Source organism: Centropristis striata, chromosome 4 (assembly GCF_030273125.1).
Source record: "Centropristis striata isolate RG_2023a ecotype Rhode Island chromosome 4, C.striata_1.0, whole genome shotgun sequence".
Lineage (NCBI taxonomy): Eukaryota > Metazoa > Chordata > Actinopteri > Perciformes > Serranidae > Centropristis > Centropristis striata.
In genome coordinates, this window is record NC_081520.1 from 32,626,312 (window position 1) to 32,645,887 (window position 19,576).

General features: G+C 41.1%; 1 protein-coding gene across 1 annotated transcript; it reads left to right on the forward strand.

The window, feature by feature from the left end:
* The first annotated feature begins 252 nt into the window (after positions 1–252).
* Positions 253–18,725, forward strand: baz1b (bromodomain adjacent to zinc finger domain, 1B). Its single transcript, XM_059331334.1, has 21 exons — positions 253–1,027; positions 2,295–2,411; positions 3,352–3,496; positions 4,017–4,209; positions 4,309–4,430; positions 5,615–5,812; positions 6,274–6,459; positions 6,553–7,846; positions 8,723–8,884; positions 8,973–9,111; positions 9,212–9,375; positions 9,936–10,122; positions 10,200–10,298; positions 11,021–11,198; positions 11,346–11,531; positions 11,762–11,909; positions 12,664–12,811; positions 13,649–13,758; positions 14,435–14,574; positions 14,687–14,793; positions 15,848–18,725. The coding sequence occupies exons 1-21, from the start codon at positions 909–911 to the stop codon at positions 16,524–16,526; spliced, it is 4,821 nt and encodes a 1,606-aa protein (XP_059187317.1). The 5' UTR covers positions 253–908; the 3' UTR covers positions 16,527–18,725.
* Positions 18,726–19,576: the final 851 nt, after the last annotated feature.

Consider the following 19,576-nt stretch of genomic DNA (forward strand, 5'->3'; position numbering starts at 1 on the left):
TGTGTTTTCACACTAATGAGTTAAATATACCATCATCTTTTGTCATCAGCTGACCTCTAGCCTCATTTATATTCAATGAGGGCGTGGTTTATCTGAAGGAGCTATTCTAGTTTGACGATAGACAGGCGATGTTAGCCAATGAGAGGCTGAATCAGATCTATTCGACGGAGGCGCTTTACTGATTGAGCCAATGAGCGTCGAAAGGGGGCGGGACGTGCTTGCGACGCCGCTTGCTGCCGGGGAAACGGAGTTCTTGATGTACGGAATTGTGCCGGTGGACTAGAAACTCCCGCCATTTCGACAAGGAATTAACCTCTTGATTGATCCAGGTTTACTTTTTCTCGTAACACTTGCTGATTCTCTTATGCGATAACTCTTGACAGTTGGAACATGCAGCGAATACAACGGATGAAAAGAGAACAGGCCTAGTTTGCAAAGACTTGGGACTGAACAGCGCGCCAAACCTCCTCCTGCTTAACTCAGCTCTGGTTGTTGCCGCGAGTTTGATTTCGGTGTGCTTTGCATCCTTTCACGTTCACCCGGAGGAGCTAAAAGTTTACTAACTATTTCGAGGGACAAGTCTGGGAAACTGTTTTACATTAAAGACGTTGCGTAAAACCAGCATGGCACCGCCACAAGAGAAGAGTAAAAGGATGCGATGAGGCGGGCGGCGAGAAGCGCACTGTTATTGTTTTGCAACTAGATAGCAACCCAGCACACTAGCTAACCAGCTAGCTGCTACACGCTGAGAGCCGGGCGGGCCTGCCGGCGCTAACGTGAGACGTGCTAATATATTTCGGGACACTTGCATACATGCTAAGGTCGTATTATTGTTTGTTCTTGTACTAGTTTGTTACTAGAAGATCCGATTTTACTCTTGGCACCCGTGTGCCATCTGTGGATGTGAGATGGCACCGCTTTTAGGCCGGAAACCATACCCACTGGCTAAGCCGCTAGCCGAGCCACCAGGCCCGGGAGAGGAGGTCTACATCATCGAGCACACCAAGGAGGCCTTCAGGAACAAAGAGTATCCTTTAACATGATGCTGATGCTCAGTCTCGACTGATCGAGGCAGCCGGCAAGAGGCTTTGTCTCCCTGGATAAACTGGTGCTAACACACTCACATGCACAGGGCTGTAGAGTCGGCTAACCTACCGAATGTGGTGTTACCTGACATTTCCCCCCATTTAGCGTTAATATTTACCCGCATGTACACAGTGTACACTTGGATGACAGGCGTGCTAGCTGGCTAATGTTCACATCACTTTGCTAATCAGCTCAATGTAGCTAGCTGGCTATTTCGCAAAGTTAGAGAGAATATTATAATTTGTGTGTCACGTAGAATAAATCACATGCTTAAATTTGCTGAAAGGCGTCCTTTCACTTTCGGCTCTCATCCCGCTGTCAGCTAACTAGTCGATGCTAGCGTGGTTAGCTAGCCCCGCTGCTAACGTGAGGTATATCCCATTATGTCACAATAGCCCCGTCGTCTCCTTCCTTCCCGGGCTGCTCTGCTAGCTGTTCACCTCTGTTGAGTGCAGCCGGTACATTTGTGTTTTTGGGTTTGCCAAAAGAGGAAGACAATTCAATCAGACCAGTTCATTGATTTCAGACAGCACCTTTGGGTAGTTGGCTTGATTCTGGTGTAACAGTTGGATAACTTTTCCCACTTTTTTTGGTGTTTATGTGAAGATTTTGAACGCCAGAGGTCCCTAACTGTCAGCAAGATTATCCAGCCGGTTATGACAGCTCAGTTTGACAAGTGGACTTTTGGTCTTTTTTATGGCTAGTTGTTATACCTTCTAGTAGATTTGTATTTTCTCAGTGGTACAGCTGTTTTAATCACTTTAATAATTCTGTGTGCCCTTTTATTTTTAAACGTTTAAAATCTCTAATCACTGCTTGAGGAACAGCTACATGAACCACAGGCCTCACATATACCTTTTCACGATGTCCCGTCTATAGAAACAGTTTGCTTTGTGAATGTGGTGACTTAACTGATGGTTTTACAGTCATTAGAGGTAGCCTAGGCAAACTTTATACCCATCTTTAAACCCTGTCATCGTTGTTATTCTTTTCCAACCCATTGTTTCTTAGATAAAGAACTTTATCACAAAAAATGTATTATACTGATATTAATGTGTGTTTATTCTTGGTTGCCACTGACCTCAGCCTCTCTCTATATTACCATGTGGGTCTTTCTTGTAAATATTGAGCATGTAACAAAACAAGGAGGACCGGTTTTCACGATGTGACCATTGGATATTGTAGTTTCCTTGACAAAATGCCCACAGAGAGTATGAGGCACGCTTGCAAAGGTATGATGAGCGCATCTGGACATGCAAAAGCACTGGAAGCAGCCAGCTCACACACAAAGAAGCATGGGAGGAGGAACAAGAAGTCACAGAACTGTAAGTATAACACCCAGAGTTTGTGTGTTTATGTACATGAATTACTCTCTGCTGATTATACACACAGCTTATACAGGTAGGGTGTTTCAATTCTGGAAAAAAAACTCAGGTAGAGTTCAGTAGATGGCTGTGCTTTGCATTTAGATGTTAAGTGAACACAATTCTCTGATTCCCATTTATTTCTAAACAGATTTACCACCACTGGTTATGTAGATGCCCAAAAGTGCAGATTAGCCTCTATAACAGCAGCTCAGTAGTGTCACGAAAGAGCTGTACTCTCCCAGTGAAGGTCACAAGGCTTGGTGCTTTGCTATGATTGGATAAATCTGGTGCTCCTCCTCTCATTCTATTTAGAGGGTGTGTGATTGAGTCATCCTTGAATCTGCAAAGGCCTGGTGAGAGTTCCCTCATCCTGATCTGCTAAAGAGAAGATTGTAGCTTTATAAAATGTAGCATAGTTTACTGATCTTTTGCAGTCCACTCATCACCAACCAGGTGTACCTATACTGTAAGTATATGTGCTGTCAGCCTGAGCAAGGTGAACCAGACTATATATGTGGCCCAAGGAGATAAGGACAGTGTTTTTCAGCTGCCCATAGCTCAAGTCACTGAGGATCACGGACTGTATTTAAGCTCTGTCTAATTATATCGGCCAAGAGATTTTACTCCCCCTACTGGCCACTCCAGGCCCTTTCCAAGTTATGTAATGCTCTGGTCCTTGTGACGAATGCATCGCAGACGTCCAAACAATGTGGAGAAACATCATCTTGTGAATAGAGTGTATCACACCCATGAATAAACTCACTTTATTCTGACGCCCATTCTTGTTTACTGAGCGTCATGATGTTGAAAACAATTTCTCACTCACTGACAGGAATACAAAACAGAAACTGTATTCCATCTTTTTTTGTTGTACTAACTTCTGATTTTCTGTTTGCAGGCTACAGGAGGAGTATCCCCTCTGGTTTGAGAAGCCAGTCCTGGAGATGGTCCACCACAACACAGTGTCTTTAGACAAACTGGTGGAAATGGCCTGGGTGGAAATCCTCACCAAGTATGCTGTGGATGAAGAGTGTGACTTCCTGGTCAGTCTGACAGCTTCAATTTCTGCGCTTGTCTGTTATGTAGCTTTGTATTTATGTCTCATGATGACTTAAGTGTTTTTCACTCATTCCGTCACACACAAAGTTCGAACAGGTGCTGAAATTCTTAAACACTTTAATTTTAATGAGGTGTTTTCAAGGTTTGAAGTGCTTGGTTTTTGAACAACACTTGGATCTTGTTGAAATTTTAATTGCATGACTTTCATTCATTATATTGGATTGTACAGGTGTACCTTTTTTAAAAGTGGCCACCAAGCGTATGAAGTGTATACAAACATGCCATTTATCACAGCAGTAAGTTGCTGGAAAAAACTTGAAAATGCTTGAAAAAAAGCTTGTAAACGACTTTGAAAAAGCTGTAGGAACCTACATTATCACTGTAAATATTCTCTTTAGAGAACCATAGAACTTATTTTATATTTTTTATCAGAAAAAGTGAGACAATACCCATCCTCAGAGGTAAGCAGGTGTTTAAAGACTTTTTTTTTTTTTTAAACTTTAGGTGGGGAAGGACAAAAGTTTGCAAGTAAAGGTGGTGAAGATTCATCCCCTAGAAAACCCAGAGGGTGAAGCGGGGGAGAAGAAGCTCGAAGGTGCCTGCGACTCTCCATCCAGCGACAAGGAGAACGCGAGTCAGGAGAACCAGAGGAAGGAACCTCCTCCGCGAGAAGAGGAGAACAGAAGGGAGAGTCTGAGTGAGTAGCAATCGCTGCATTAACAATAAAAATAGCCAATTTCTGTATGTTTGGGGGGTAATTCTATTTTTCACATGATATTGTTTCACTTCCCAACAGGTGACAGAGCACGACGTTCACCAAGGAAACTTTCTACTGCCATGAAGGAAGAGAAGAAGAGATGGGTGATGCCCAAATTCCTTCCTCATAAGTACGACGTGAAGCTCATCAATGAGGATAAGGTCTGTATCCCGTCATCAGCCGTCCCATGAAAGAATCAATCTTGTCTTGTAACCCATCACAATATTTTACTTAATCCTCTGTATTTTTCTGGCTATTTGGTCCACAACCAGTCCACAACCAGTCTCAATCCTGTGTGTGGTTCTTATTCTGTTTAATGCTGGGCTTACACCAAAAGATTTTCACAGTCCCAGACTAAAAACTGAAAGTCTTTAGTAAATCTAGGAGTTTTACTGGAGTCACGGCGCGCTCCCGTCATCTCCATCGTTAAGTTTAATGTAGTAATCTGTGCTGTTTCATACCAGTTTTTTCCTAGTCTTGGGTTTAGTCGCAGTGACGTAACACAATCAACCACCAATAGATGAGCAGAGGAAAGGTTCCCGGTTCCAGACCGGCCAGTAAAACCACTTGGACAGGAAAAAGTAACATCACAATAATGCTAGTAAGCTCAGTCCTAGATAAAAAATATAGTGATGTCATATATTTACGGCTACAAGAGTGATTTTTTTGGGGCGCTGTTTCTTAGTAAAGAGAACAGTAAGGAGACCCAGTTAACATTTATAAATAAATGTATACATAAATAAGTAATAAATAATCAATGATTAATGTATGATTAACTAAATGAAAGTTGATAGAGCTGATAATATAATTATTCAATTAAACAAATTATAATTAAATTGGACATAAATGTATATCATGAATTCATTTGTAAATGTTCCTTTATTCTTCCTTATATCTATTTTTACTGTAAAATAGCCAACTTTTCATGAAAAAGAGAAACCCTTTTTCAACTTTGTGAGGGGCATTTTGTGGCGTTTTTTCTTCTTTTTGTTTTTCAACATAAACTACTGCACACACTAGAGCAACTGAAGCCAAAAGCTGCTTCTCCTCCATTTTGTAAGTTTTTACTAAGAGCATGATGGGGGGGGAAAAAATTGCATGGTTCGAAAAAAATGCTAAAAGAATCTAGTTGTAGTCTTGTAAATAGTGACCCTGCAAGATTCACAGTCTAGTCTGAGACTAGGCTGGGACTAAAAACTCTAAACACTTGTCTTTTGATGTGAGCAGGTGTGAGCTGGTAGTCTTCCAGGAGTCTTTTCCAAATCTTTTCAAAGTCTTCTGATGTATAGGAAGCATAAGGAGACACAAAGTTGACTCTGAATTTTCCCCGATGACTTTTTCACAGGTGATCAGTGATGTCCCAGCAGACAGTCTTTTTAGAACTGAGCGCCCTCCGACCAAGGAGATCATGCGCTACTTCATCAGGCACTACGCTCTGAGGCTGGGCATGGGAGAGAGCGCTCCCTGGGTAGTTGAAGACGAACTGGTGAAAAAGTTTAACCTGCCCAGCAAATTCAGTGACTTTCTTCTTGATCCACACAAGGTAATTTACACTTAGTATACAGGTGCATCTCATCATAGTAAAGTTTATTAATGTCAGTAATTCAATTGAAAAAAGTGGAAATAGCACATTATATAGATCCATTAGACACAAAAGCAAACATTTCATGTCTTAATTTATTTAATTTCTTCCAATTATGATTATGGCTTACATTTAATGGAGACCTAAAATTCAGTGTCTCGAAAACATTTTGATATTGCAAAAGACCAATTTTAAAAAGTATATTTTAATATGGAAATATTGGCCTCTGAAAAGTCTGTCCATCTATATATATATACTTGGTTGGGGCTATTTGACTTGAACTACTGGAAATTTACTTTTCCATCATATTCTAATTTATTGAGATGCACCTGTAGTGATATAGCAAATATAATTCACCGATTTGCATAAATGCTGCTTGTTCTTGGCTCACTTTTTTTTTTTTTTTAAATGCATGTCTACAGTTTTTAGCAGAGAATCCCTCTGCAAAGCGTAAGAGCTTGTCATCTCCAGAGGGGAAACCCAGCAAGAGGCTCAAGACCTCTGACACACCAGGAGAGGATTCAGGAAATGAGAAGGGAGAGAAGAAGAAAAGGAAGAAGGACTCTTTGGGCATGCCCCTTAGTCCGACCATTTGGGGCCACATGCAGGTTAGCTGGCTTTACCATGTCTCAGTTACTACTTGATTATGTGGTATCCCTTCAAAAGTAAAAGCCTCGCTTAATTGATGCGTTTTATTTCAGAAAATCAAAATGAATGGCTCCCCACTGAAGGTGAAGAACAAAGGCTCAGCTCCCTCCACTCCAAAACCAGGCAGAAAGTCAGGAGAGAAGAAAGAAGGAAAGAAAACCGGAAAGAACGGTGACAAGAAGCTCAACGTCCTCAAAGCTTCTAAAAAGGACGGCAAAACTGGTCCGAAGACACCGAAAATGAAGCAGATGACTCTGCTGCATCTGGCTAAGAGCACCCCTGCTGGGAGCCCGAAGAAGAGAGCCCGCAGTACTGGCATGGGTACGCCTAAACTGGGGAAGCCACTGCACCCTATGGCTCTCCACCTCCTCCGTTTCTATAAGGAGAACAAGGGCAAAGAGGACAAGAAGACCTCCTTTTCATACCTCATCACCAAAGCCGCAAAGACCTTGTCCCTCGATGACCGGGGCCGGCTTCCAGAGGAGCTCCAGGAAATGGTGCAGAAACGCTGGGAGCTGCTGGAGCAAAAGAGGCGATGGGCGGCCATGAGTGTAGAGGAAAAGCAGGAAGAGATGAAGAAAAGACGAAAGGAGCTCAAAGAGAAACTGCGAGAAAAGGCCAAGGAAAGACGCGAGAAAGAGATGATCGTCCGCCGCGAACAATCACGCAGATACGAGGACCAGGAGATCGAAGGTGGCAAGACCCTGCCCACGTTCAAGCTTGTAGACATGCCCGAGGGGCTGCCCAACACCCTGTTTGGTGATGTGGCAATGGTCGTGGACTTCCTTCACTGCTATGCAGGGCTGCTGATGCCGGATGACCAGTATCCCATCACAGCAGTGGCTATGATGGAAGCTCTGGCCGGCGAGCGCTCCGGCTTCCTCTATCTGAACCGCGTGCTGGTGGTGCTGCTGCAGACGCTGCTGCAGGACGAGCTGGCAGAAGGCTACAGCGAGCTCGACATGCCCTTATCCGAGATCCCCCTCACAATGCACTCTGCGTCAGAGCTGACGCGGTTGTGCCTGCGACCGTGCGACGCCCACGGCGAGGAGAGCGGCCAGGGATCTGTGGACTCCGGGGGTTTGGGGGGCTTTGACGACGTGGTGACCAGCGAGTTCCTGGAGAAGCTGGAGACGGTCGAGGTGTTTGAGCTGGGCCCCGAGGAGAAGGTCAGCCTGCTGGTGGCGCTGTGCCACCGCATACTCATGACGTACTCCGTTGAAGACCACGTCGATGCAATACAGCAAAAGTCCGCTGAGGTGTGGAAGGAGCGCCTGGCGATGCTGAAAGAGGTCAACGACCGCAAAAAGGCAGAGAGGCAGCTGAGGAAGGAGATGGAGAGCAAAGGTAGGCGGGGATGACCAGAGGGCTTGACATGAAGCTTCATTCACTGATTGCTGTTTCTTAAACCACTCATTTTAACAGCACTTAAAGCTAATATAATACTACAAACTGTCAAAGAAGTGGGCTTAGCCACTGTGATGTCACCCATTGGTTTGTGAAATAGACTTTGATGGTATTTGTGTTTGTATGTAAACACCAACCCAGCTATCCATTAGTCTTTCATTGATCCCAAAGAAATGTAAATCCTAGTTGATACCAATACAGGTGTATCTCAATACATTAGAATATGATAGAAAAGTCCATTTCCAGTAGTTCAAGTCAAACAGCCCCAACCAAGTATTGAGTCATATAGATGGACATACTTTTCAGAGGCCAACATTTCCATATTAAACATACTTTTTAAAATTGGTCTGTTTATATATGTTGAATTCAATCACTGACATAAAAAAAGCTTTTCTAAGATATTCTAATTTATTGAGATGCACCAGTATTCTTGTGTTTTTTACAAACAAAATTCATGAGTGGTCTAAACCTTTCATACAAATCATGTACAGACAGTCTATTTTAATCAATTGAAATTAAATGAAACTACAATAAACTCAGACTAATGCAAATTAATATTCTCTCCACCTAATTATCATCATAATTTGCCAGTTAAGTCTTTTTATAATTGTACTGGCACATCAAACCTCCGCTCGTCATTATTTGTCACAGTAGAGCGCTGTATTAATATTTTTTTAATTGGTCTTGTGTGTAATGGATCTATATAACTTGTTATTTCCACTTTTTGAATTGAATTACTGACGTATAAAGTTTTCTATGATATTCTAATTTATTGAGATTCGCCTGTGCATATACATTTTCTTTCTGGGCTTAAAGGCGAGAAAAAGAAAGAGGGGAGTGCTAAGAAGGAGAGCAAAAAAGAAGCAAAGGTGGAACCAGAGCCGGAGCCAGAGGACATGATCAGCTCTGTGAAGAGCCGGCGGCTGATGGTTCAACAGGCCAAGAAGGAGAAAGAGGAGATGGACAGACAGAACAAAGGTAAACTTTGTTGAAGTAATGCATTTAAAAAATGCTGTTTTTGATTTTGTTCTCACACTTATTTGTTCCTGTGTTCTTTCCCCCAAAGAGCGCATGGAGAAGGAAGCTGAGGAAGAGCGGATTCGTAGACAGAGGGCTGCTGTAGAAAAGGCCTTTCAGGAGGGTATCACCAAAGCCAAACTTGTCATGCGCAGGAGCCCACTGGGAACCGACAGAAATCATAACAGGTCAGAACTGAACACCAACGATGTTTTTACACAGATGAAGTGAATTCTTAAAATAACCTGAATAAATGCATAACCATGGTTGCTTGATGTTTTTGACCAGATACTGGCTTTTCTCTGACGTGGTTCCTGGTCTGTACGTTGAGAAAGGCTGGGTGCATGAAGGCATCGACTACAGCTTCACCCCTCCACCCGAGGACAAACCAGCTGAGCCCGAGGTAGAAGAAGAAGAGGACGGCGAGTCGGCTGCTACTCATGATTCACAAGGTACAATAACTTCAGAGTAAATATCCTGTTCAGAATGAGTGTTTGCTGATGAACAGGTGCATCTCAATAGATTAGAATCTGATGGAAAAGTCCATTTCCAGTAGTTCAAGTCAAATAGCCCCAACCAAGTATTGAGTCACATAGATGGACATACTTTTCAGAGGCCAACATTTACATATTAAACGTTTTAAAACGTATTAATACTTTTTAAAATTGGTGTCTTAGGTCTTCATTAAATATAAGCCCTAATCATTATATATAGAAGAAATTGAATAAATTAAGACATGAAATGTTTCGTTCTGTGTAATGGATCTATATCATGTGTTATTTCCACTTTTTGAATTGAATTACTGACATAAATAAGCTTTTCTATAATCTAATTTATTGAGATGCACCTGTATGCCCTAAACATAAAATCTCAAATATTGGTGTCAACTTTTTTGTGGTGTGCGGTTTTGTGTGGAACACAATTGATTTTTTTTTATTTTCAATTGCTTTAAGTTTTTATTCAAAAATGTTTCTTTAATGTCTTAGATAATGAATTATTGTTAATGTTGTAGGTGCTGAAAAGGATGATGGCGCCGAAAAAGATGATGGCGCCGAAAAAGATGAGTGCGCCGAAAAGGATGAAGGAGCCGAAAAGGATGATGGCAGCGTAGATGGTGCTATTAGTGAGGGAGCCCAGCAGGGGGCAGCAGCAGACATCTGCATCGAAACGACTATTCCCAACCAGGGACAGAACCTCTGGTAAGAGCTTTGTTTCCGTCAGTCTTCTTCTTCGTTTTTGATTGTTTTCATGCTAATTTTTCTGCCTCTGATTACAGGTTCGTATGTGATAATCCAGCTGAGCTGGAGGAACTAGTGGAAAGTCTTCATCCTCAGGGGGTTCGCGAGAGTGCACTGAAGGCCAAGATACAAAGCAGGTGCATGCACTGACATTATAAGAGATTATTACTTGTAACCTTTCCTGCTTATATGCAGTGGTGGGATGTAACTAAGTACATTTACTCAAATACTGTACTTGAGTACAATTTTGAGGTACTTGTACTTTACTTGAGAATTTCCATTTTATGTAACTTTATACTTCTACTACACCACATTTAGAGGCAAATATTATACTTTTTACTCCACTACATTTAACTGACAGCTTTAGTTACTTTTCAGGTGAAGATTTAACATAAAAACATGAGCAACATGACATTAACTTATTATACTTTTTTTTTTTTAAATTAAAACTCATAACAGTAAATTAAGTAGTTGATATGAGCCCTATCTTTACAAAATTAAAATGTTTATTACATAAATGCATCAATACAAATAATTTAATAACATATTTAGAATATATATAACAATCGAAGTGGGTCCATTCTGGATAATGAGTACTTTTACTTAAGTACATTAAGTTGCCGTTTATACAGATATGCCTTTATTTTGAAATCAGCCTTTGTTGTGTTGAAATTAACAGCAGCAGCAAGCTTGTAGGTTATGAACAAGTTTAGTGTAAAAATGAATGTTGTAAATTGAATTGAGAACCACCAGAAGTTCTGCAGGAAATTATAAACAATGGTGTTTTTTTTTAACATGGTAACAGCAGTGATGGAGTAAGTATGAAGTTAAATACAGAGCTGTCCCTTCCCTGTTTCAGGTACCAGGACATCCTCCACTCTGTCCACCTGACCAGGAGAGGAAAGCTGGGCCTCAGGACCTGTGACGGCTATACAGAGCTGCTCACTTACCTGCGCAGTGACATCCAGGAGGTGGCCTCGCGACTCCAGAAGGGAGGCCTGGGGTACCTGGATGACAACACAGACTTTGAAGATCAGGTGATTAGTTTGTCTGGCTACATACAATATCAGTTGCCCTGAACTGTCAACATTAATGTTCACCAAGGGCTGAGAAAGTTCTCGTCTAATATGTCTGTGTGTGACTGTAACACATGCATGTTTGTCTGTTTCATCATCTGTTCACAGTTGAAAGACATGGAGAGCTTGAAAGAATTTGGTGAGTGCATCATCACCATTCAGGCCTGTGTGATCAAAAAGTTCCTGCAGGGCTTCATGGCCCCCAAGCAGAAAAAGAAGAAGAAGCAGGGAGGGGAGGAAAGCAGCAAGGCTGAGGAGGTGGACGAGGAGAAAAGGCTGGCAGAAGAGGCCAGGGTAAGAGAACAGAGTATGGTCATAATTCTAGGCAATATTTAGAAATAATCCAAGGTGAATTGATAAAGAACAAGTCGTGATGAGTTTTCTTTAAAACATATATACATTTTACATTTTTATATATGACAAATGGGAGCTATGAACACATATTACAATAAAAGTAAAGTTAAGAAGCTGAAGAAACTCACCAAAGACTCATATTTTAAACAAGTCTGGGCTTTTCCTCTCAGGTGGCAACAGCAGTTGAGAAGTGGAAGGCCGCTATCCGAGAGGCCCAGACCTTTTCCCGCATGCATGTCCTGCTGGGGATGTTGGACGCCTGCATAAAGTGGGACATGTCTGCCGAGAATGCACGCTGCAAAGTTTGTCGCAGGAAAGGTAAGGACCGTTTCAGCTGCTGTCTTACCCATTTGGTGCTAACTATACTGCCCTACAAAAACATAAATACAGTAACGAAATTTTTTTGCAGAAATTGAGTTAGAACTTAAAATGAACTCCTTGATGTTTGTTTCATCTTGTGACAAAGTTTTAGAGTTCAATTTTGCTTTATTTCAGATAAATTATTATATAAAAATTGCAGTACAAAATCAAAACTCAAAACAAAGTGAATAACATGCACTTCACAGGTTATCTGCAGCCAATGAGAGCATTTCTTAACATTACTTCAGGTTAACTAAACAGCTGCTGCACCACAGCTGGCTCCTTGCCATTAACTATGGTTTCATCTGTTTTTCCTCGTAAAGAAACAGTCAGTACAACAGCATGCTGAATTATTGAGAATCAGTTTGAGGGAAGCATTGCTTCACTACTACACTTCTGCTTCCTGTCCAGTGCTCAGGCAGAGCTCACGTGTGCTGAGGCTGACGGAGTCTAGACCCAGATTCATTCAGGGCTGCAACGAGCGGTTCAGAGCAGGACAGACTAGTAGTGTCAGGCAGGTCTACGTTCAGAGCCGGCAGCTCCGCAGGCCATCAGGTGAACCTGTAGTGATAAGATGACGGTAGTTTGTTGGGCTCTCCAGGGAGTGAAGACGGGAACACAAAATATGGGCATACGAACTTAATTTTAGGTGAAACCAGGAGATTGATTTAAGCTTTAGCTCAGTTCTCTGATGTATGTGGATCTCTTCCAGGTGACGACGAGAAACTTATCCTCTGCGACGAGTGCAACAAGGCCTTCCATCTGTTCTGTCTGCGACCGGCCCTGTACCGCATCCCTGAGGGAGAGTGGCTGTGTCCGGCCTGCCAGCCCACTGTGGCCCGACGAGGCTCCCGTTCACGGTAACTGTCCACCTCACACTTTTGTCTCTGTGCTTTAAAAAAAAGTGATGCCAAGTAGGCCTGTCAGGTTAATTACTATATCGACTAATCGTTCGATACATAAAAATGGACACAAAAGTTTTTTTCTGGACTCAATTTATTGACATTTTGTTCTTTTTGTGTTTAATGCTGCAAATGTTTGACAGGCAGCACCAATTGCAAAAAACCCAACTACATTTCCCAAACAGCTGGAATGGCTGTTTGGGAAATATAGTTGGGGTTTTTTCCCAAACAGCTATTCCAGCTGTTTGTTATTTTAATAAAATAATATAATACATAATGATTATCTCATTGCAGTGGTTTGTTAACAGAGCTTGAAGGTCTATTTTATTTGTTTTGGTTGTAGTTTGTTTATTGATGTTTTATTTATCCACATTTCAATTCCAATGTTTAATATTTTCCAGATTTAAAATGAATTGCTGTTGAAAAGGATTATACTTATTATGCTCTAATATTGTTATAAAACTAAAACAACATTGATACAACGATACTATCGTTTATTGTGATTATTTATGGGAAATATATCATCCTAAAAAATGTGTTATGGTGACAGGCCTGATGTCAAAGTGTCTTGACCAAGCATCTATAGGCTATCCCAGCTCACTCTGAACCATACATATGCTCTGGATGTTGATTACAGAACTTTTTTAAAGCCCTTTTCATCACCCCAGAATTATAAAATGGCAGAGCAGTGGCTCTTATAGTGAAACTGACAAAATATTTGACACTATGAATCCAGTGTACGTGTTCTTCTGCCTCCTCTCTAAATACAGATGATGCTCTCTTTGTCCATTTTAGGAACTACAACCAAGACACAGACGAAGAGGAGGATGAGGAAGAGTCTGAGGAGGAGGACTCTGAGGAAGATGACGAGGAAGAGAATGACTACAAAGCCATGGGGCACAGCTGTGAGTATCAGCGAGAAAGAATTAAATCCAGATTTTGCAAAAATTGTCTTGATGTGGTTCGTCAATTTCAACCAGAATAAGTTAAAGATGGCAGAATGTTCCAGTCTCTTCCTCGTGTTATCAATACGTAACATTTTGAAAAAAGAGGAATATAACCGTTAAATCAAGTTGTCCAAAGAGATGAGTCACAGATTGTGGTTGGTTTTGGAGAATGGGGGTCCTTGGTGCTGAAGGTTGGGAATGAAAGGAATGCTGATGGGGAATTTTGTCCCCTGTCCTCTCTCTGCCGTCTCTATTGTCTGTGTGTTGTCATGTAGCACAGCTCAGGTCTGGACCTTTGCTTTGAAGCCGTGTCTCACTCTGGCTTCACTCAGAGTATGTGGCAGGATGATCCCCTCTGTCAGTTCAAGCCTGCAGGTCAACGAGCATTATGCATCAATGCTCACAACTCTTATTTTTTCCGTGCTGTGGCAGTTAAGCATTAATGTCCAGAAAGATAAAAAAAATATCCCCATTACCATAATCTGCAGGCTGTGCAATATGACAAATTAAGATTATACAGATGCTTTTTCTCCTCTACCTTTTTTAGTGCTTTTAAAAATATAAATTTTATTCTTTACTGGTCATCGATCTCTTCTTTCTGTTGTCCTAATCAGCTCTCATTCTGTCTTTACAGTGAGACCACGGAAGAAAGTTAAGCAGTCTTCGTCTCGGCAGAAAAGTTCAAAAAGTAAACCCAAGAAGCAGACGCCTTCAAGTAATCAGAGCAGCAAACAGAAGACCGGCCCAAACAGCCCTGCAGACATCGATGAACTGGTAAGAAACCACCAGGACACAGGAGATCATCTGTATTTCAGAAACCTACACACACATTTTCTTTTGAGAGTAAAGAATAAATCTGTTTTGTCCTGATGTTTTGTGTCTGCAGGTGCGACAGAGCTCCCAGTCAGGAGTGCGCAGGCAGGCGCTGGAGCTGGAGAGGTGCGAGGAAATCCTCAAGAAACTGATGAAGTTCCGCTACAGCTGGCCGTTCAGGTGAGCAAAGGACATCATCTGCCTTTTTTATTATTTCTGTTTAGTATCTGTAATCTTTGTTTGAATACACCAACTCCCTACAAAAAATACATAAACATAAAAAAATGATTAGACCACCCTTTTTTTCCTTCAATTTCTTGTTTATTTTAATGCCTGGTACAACTAAAGGTACAAAAATAGCTCATAAGAGTTATATTTAAGAGCTGGTATCTAGGTATTTTCCACGGTTTTCTTACATTTACATTAAGTCATTTAGCAAACGCTTTTTTCCAAAGCAACTTACTGGGGGAAAAAAGTAAACAATCAAGGTGTAGTGCAATAATCTTAAATTAAACTCTTATGAGCTATTTTTGTTGTTATTATTATATTTGTCCAACAAATGTACCTTTAGTTGTACCAGGCATTAAAATGAACAAGAATTTAGAGAAAACATGGGTGGTCTAATAATTTTTTCCATGACTGTATGTAGGGCTAGGCGATATTTAAAAGATATATCGATATATTTTAAAATGTGATATGGAATCAGACCATATCGCATATCGATGTAGTTCAATTTTTTTCCTCCTTTATATATAAATGCTGCCCTTACTAGGGTTTGTCATATTTGACATTTGTTATGTTCATTATTCTTTTCTCAAAAAAAATATATTTATTTCATTTTATAGGCTATTTTTATTTAAGATTTTTTTAATTAAATGTGCACTTTATGGAGCTTTGATTTAAAAAATATTTTTTTTTTTTTTTTTTTTTTTTTTAAATGTACTCCTGTTATACTGTTTTTATGTTTACTTAATCAGTTTCATTAAAACTACTTGTGACATGTCATATTTGACTTTGACTAAACATTTGTTCTCTAAAAATATCGGGCTATATATTGTATATCGATATTCAGTCTACATGTATCGGGATATGACTTTTGGTCCATATCGCCCAGCCCTAACTGTATGTGTGAAAAGTGTTTCCATCCAGCAGTCATTAAAAAAAATTTGATTTTACATCCAAAATATTTTAAACCACTTGGAGTCACTCATCTGTCGCTCTGCTCCTCTCACAGGGAGCCCGTGTCCCCGGACGAAGCAGAGGACTACCTGGACATCATCTCCCAGCCCATGGATTTCCAGACCATGTTGGGAAAGTTCAGCCAGGGCTCGTATCGTCACGGCCAGGACTTCCTGGAAGACCTGAAACTAGTGTTCTCCAACGCAGAGGAGTACAACCAGCAGGGCAGCACGGTGCTGTCCTGCATGGTCAAGACGGAGCAGACGTTCACCGAGCTGCTCCAGAAGCTGCTGCCAGGCCTCAGCTACCTCCGCAGGCGCTCACGCAAACGTGTCAGCCAGCAAGCATCAGCTCCCGCAACATCTGAGGAGGAAGATGAAGATGTTGAAGAGGAGGAGGAAGAGGAAGAAGAAGAAGAAGAAGAGGAGCCGAAGAAGAAGATGCAGAATGGCAAATCGAACAAGAAAACAACCCGAAATGTTCGGGGACGGAGGGAAGAGGAGAGTGAGGAGGAGGATGATGAGGAGGAGGATGATGATGATGAAGGCAGGAGGAGAAGTAAGCGGACCTCTGCCTCCTCAGGCAGGAAGAATTACAGGGAGCAGGATAGCGATGGCGAGCGGGACACACGGAGAACTCGTCAGCGGGGGGGGCGGGGCGACGCAGGGGGAGTGAGCAGCGACGAGGAGCGGTCCAGCCAGCAGCGACATTCCAAGAGACAGAAACGCTCATGAAGTCCAGGGTGCTTTTTTTTTTGTTTTGTTTCGTCGGCTCTTTTTGCTTTAAATTTGTCCCGCTCATCTAAAAAATTATCAAGAGCCCTCCTCCTCCTTCTTCCTCACAGCCAGCGGGACTTAATCCTCAGAAGGACTTTTTTTCGTGTTATTGAATTTCTGTTCATATTTTGAAAAACGACAAAAGAAAACAGATTTATATTTGTAACATGTTTAATATTGGTAATGGGTTTTTTTTTTTCCAACCAAGAAAAATTTAGACATTTGAGATAACGGATTGTAGCTCTTAAGACTCTTTAATTTGAACTTCAGTTACAAGTTGACGACCTCACACACACAACCTCACACGCACACAAACGCGTGTAATTTGATTTAAAATGTTGTCCTGTGAACCGCTTTGTTTCACATTTCCACTCCTCAACCACCAGTTCAGTGTAATCCGAGGTCTGTCTCCACTCATAGTCCAGCCATCACTTTACTGGGGTGTCTGTCTGTAAAGTGATAGTCCCATCCACATCTCTGTGTCAAGTCACAATGTTTTCACTGACTAAAAGTACTTAGAGATGGTGTCTGTGTAGCCAAATCACCTCCGAGAAGACTTCCTTAGCTTCAAAACATGACTGAAAGCTGATTTTCTTCCCGTCATCTGTAAATCGCTCTTACTCCTAATCATCTTGACACCGACACTTTCTTTGGTCAAGTCTATAGATAAACATGTTAGGATTTCTACTAGTCTTAGTGTTGGTTCTTTTCCAGCCCAGGTGCAGATTTATTGTCAAAGTCCGGGTCAAGACTGCAGGTCACATGTAGTCGCATCACTTTTGTGCTAAAACACACCTCTCAGCTCTTGGTGCCAGGATGTTTTTCCAAACCAGACTCGACCCTGCGGTCTCAATCTTGGTGCGTGGAGCTGACCAGCCTTTCCTCCTCCTCCTCCTCCTCTGTAGTGCCCTGCCACTTTAAAAACGAACCGGTACCTCAATGCTCCGTCAGTTTGCACTCCTCCTGTGTAAAGTAGTGCACCTATTATGCCAGCAGCTGCAGGACCAGACTTTATTGAAATTATGTGCATAAACATTTGTAAACAGTGTTTAAAAATCAACAAATGTGACGTTTGTTAAGAAAATGGGCATTTTTTTGAATATTTGATATTTTTTGCACATTTTATTTGGTATTGTAAATGATAACTTGTTCTTAATCACCTCTAATAAATGGCAAGGTTTAACCAGGGCTCCTCTCTAGTCGATGCAGAGAACATGTCAGTTTACTTTTCATTGTCGCAGCAGAAACAATTAGTCCTTTGTACATTTTTATAACACCTCAAGTCACTCATTTAAATGGATTTAGTGGGTGAAAAGGCTCCTGAGAGGCAAGTGAAGGTTTCCCCCTGCATGTCCTGGTTCAGCCACCAGGTGGTGCTCTACTCCTGCTCTCTGAGTACTTTTGTCCCAGCAGCCGTTTGTAAGTAATTAAGTGACAGTGCTTTTAGCTTTTTGCTGCTCTGTGCGCTCACTGGTCATCGCAGGACAGAGGGAGCTTTATAGTGCTGGTGTATTTTGGCTCCACGACTTGTTTCCTGAATGCGCTGAAGTTTCTGTAGTTTGTGACGAGGTTGCCAACAATGTATGTGTACCCATGTATACTGATAAGGCAGTGGTTGGTTTGCACTCTTCTGTCTGTACTGTGCTGTGCTGTTCTCCTGTGTTTTTCTAGTGCTGTTATCATCGAGACCTTTCTGATTTCATTTGGCCACCGATTGTTTTCACCCCCCCCTTATTATTGTTTAAATTCGGCTTTGTTCCTGACATGATTTATTAAAAAAAATCACTGTTGTAATTGTTTGACATTTCAACAAACAAACAAAATGCGACTGCCCTTCTCAAGTTGAGATCTGACTGTAAATGCTTTCTTTGTTCTTGGAGGAACTGCAAAAAAAAGTCTTTTTACACTTCCTTTTTTTATATATATATTTATAGTCTCTAAAAGCTGGGTTTGGGCAGGTTCGGAGGATTTCACATGTAAAGAATTTCCAATAAAGGCTATGGACGAATATCGTAGTTCTCCCTGTTTTATTTGAGGTCAGACAGACAGACAGACATCACTGCCATCTGTTAAACTTTGTGATAAGACAATGATCGGGGAGGGAAATCACCAACTACCGATGTCTAATTTTACTTTTTAATAAAATATCAAACAGTGTCTTGTTCTCTGCCGTGGACTCTTTTCTCAGAAACATCTGCATCTTCAAATAGAAGCTAAATCAATATGTGTGTGTGTTGAAGCCAAAAGTCACATTATAGAGGATTAATGGTTTTATTATTAACAGAGGAGGAGGATGAGCAGCTTGGACTTGAAGTGTTCCATGAAACATTTTGTGGAAAAGGTGAAGCTTTTGATGATTGAGTTGGGCCTTAATCTAACAAATCAGGCTCTGCAAATCACTATCATGAACTGTGAGGTGAAATATTAACGGTATAAACTACAGGTTAATAAGGTAAAAACTTACCATGTTAAGAACTTGCATTAAGACAATTGTTTCTTTGTATTTTAAAGTTTTCTGTAACATGTAAATAAGACATCTAATTAAATGTGCTCATTTGCATATACTTCCACAACAAAAATCTGAACGTTGGTTGAAGCCAAGTTCATAATTCTTTCATTTTGTAAAACCTTAGAGTCAAAGGTTTTTACAGTACAGTGGGAAATCTGGATATCTCTTTTTATCACTCCATAAACCAGAAAACACTATATATAGCCATAAAAAATGATTTTAGGAATAAACTGTCATATAAACAGTTGGCTCCACTGGCTCTATAGAAGTAAATGAGAAAATGACCCTACTTCTCACTTCATTTATTACCTCGGTAAACATTTTTAATGAATTCATGTTCTCACAACTTTGACCCTTTCACGGTGTGTTTTCAGTTCACGAAAGTTAATTTTGACACTAAAATGGTCTTGTTAAATATTTGGTTGAACTAAAATTTTGAATGATTCACCTCGCTAACTAAGCTAGCTAGCGTTAGCTGTAACCTAATAACCTCTTCCCC

Coding starts and splice junctions, on each gene's coding strand:
- baz1b (XM_059331334.1), top strand. CDS start 909: ATGGCACCGCTTTTAGGCCGGAAACCATACCCACTGGCTAAGCCGCTA. Junction 9,376..9,935: donor TGCTACTCATGATTCACAAG/GTACAATAACTT, acceptor TTAATGTTGTAG/GTGCTGAAAAGGATGATGGC. Junction 11,532..11,761: donor GGCTGGCAGAAGAGGCCAGG/GTAAGAGAACAG, acceptor TTTTCCTCTCAG/GTGGCAACAGCAGTTGAGAA.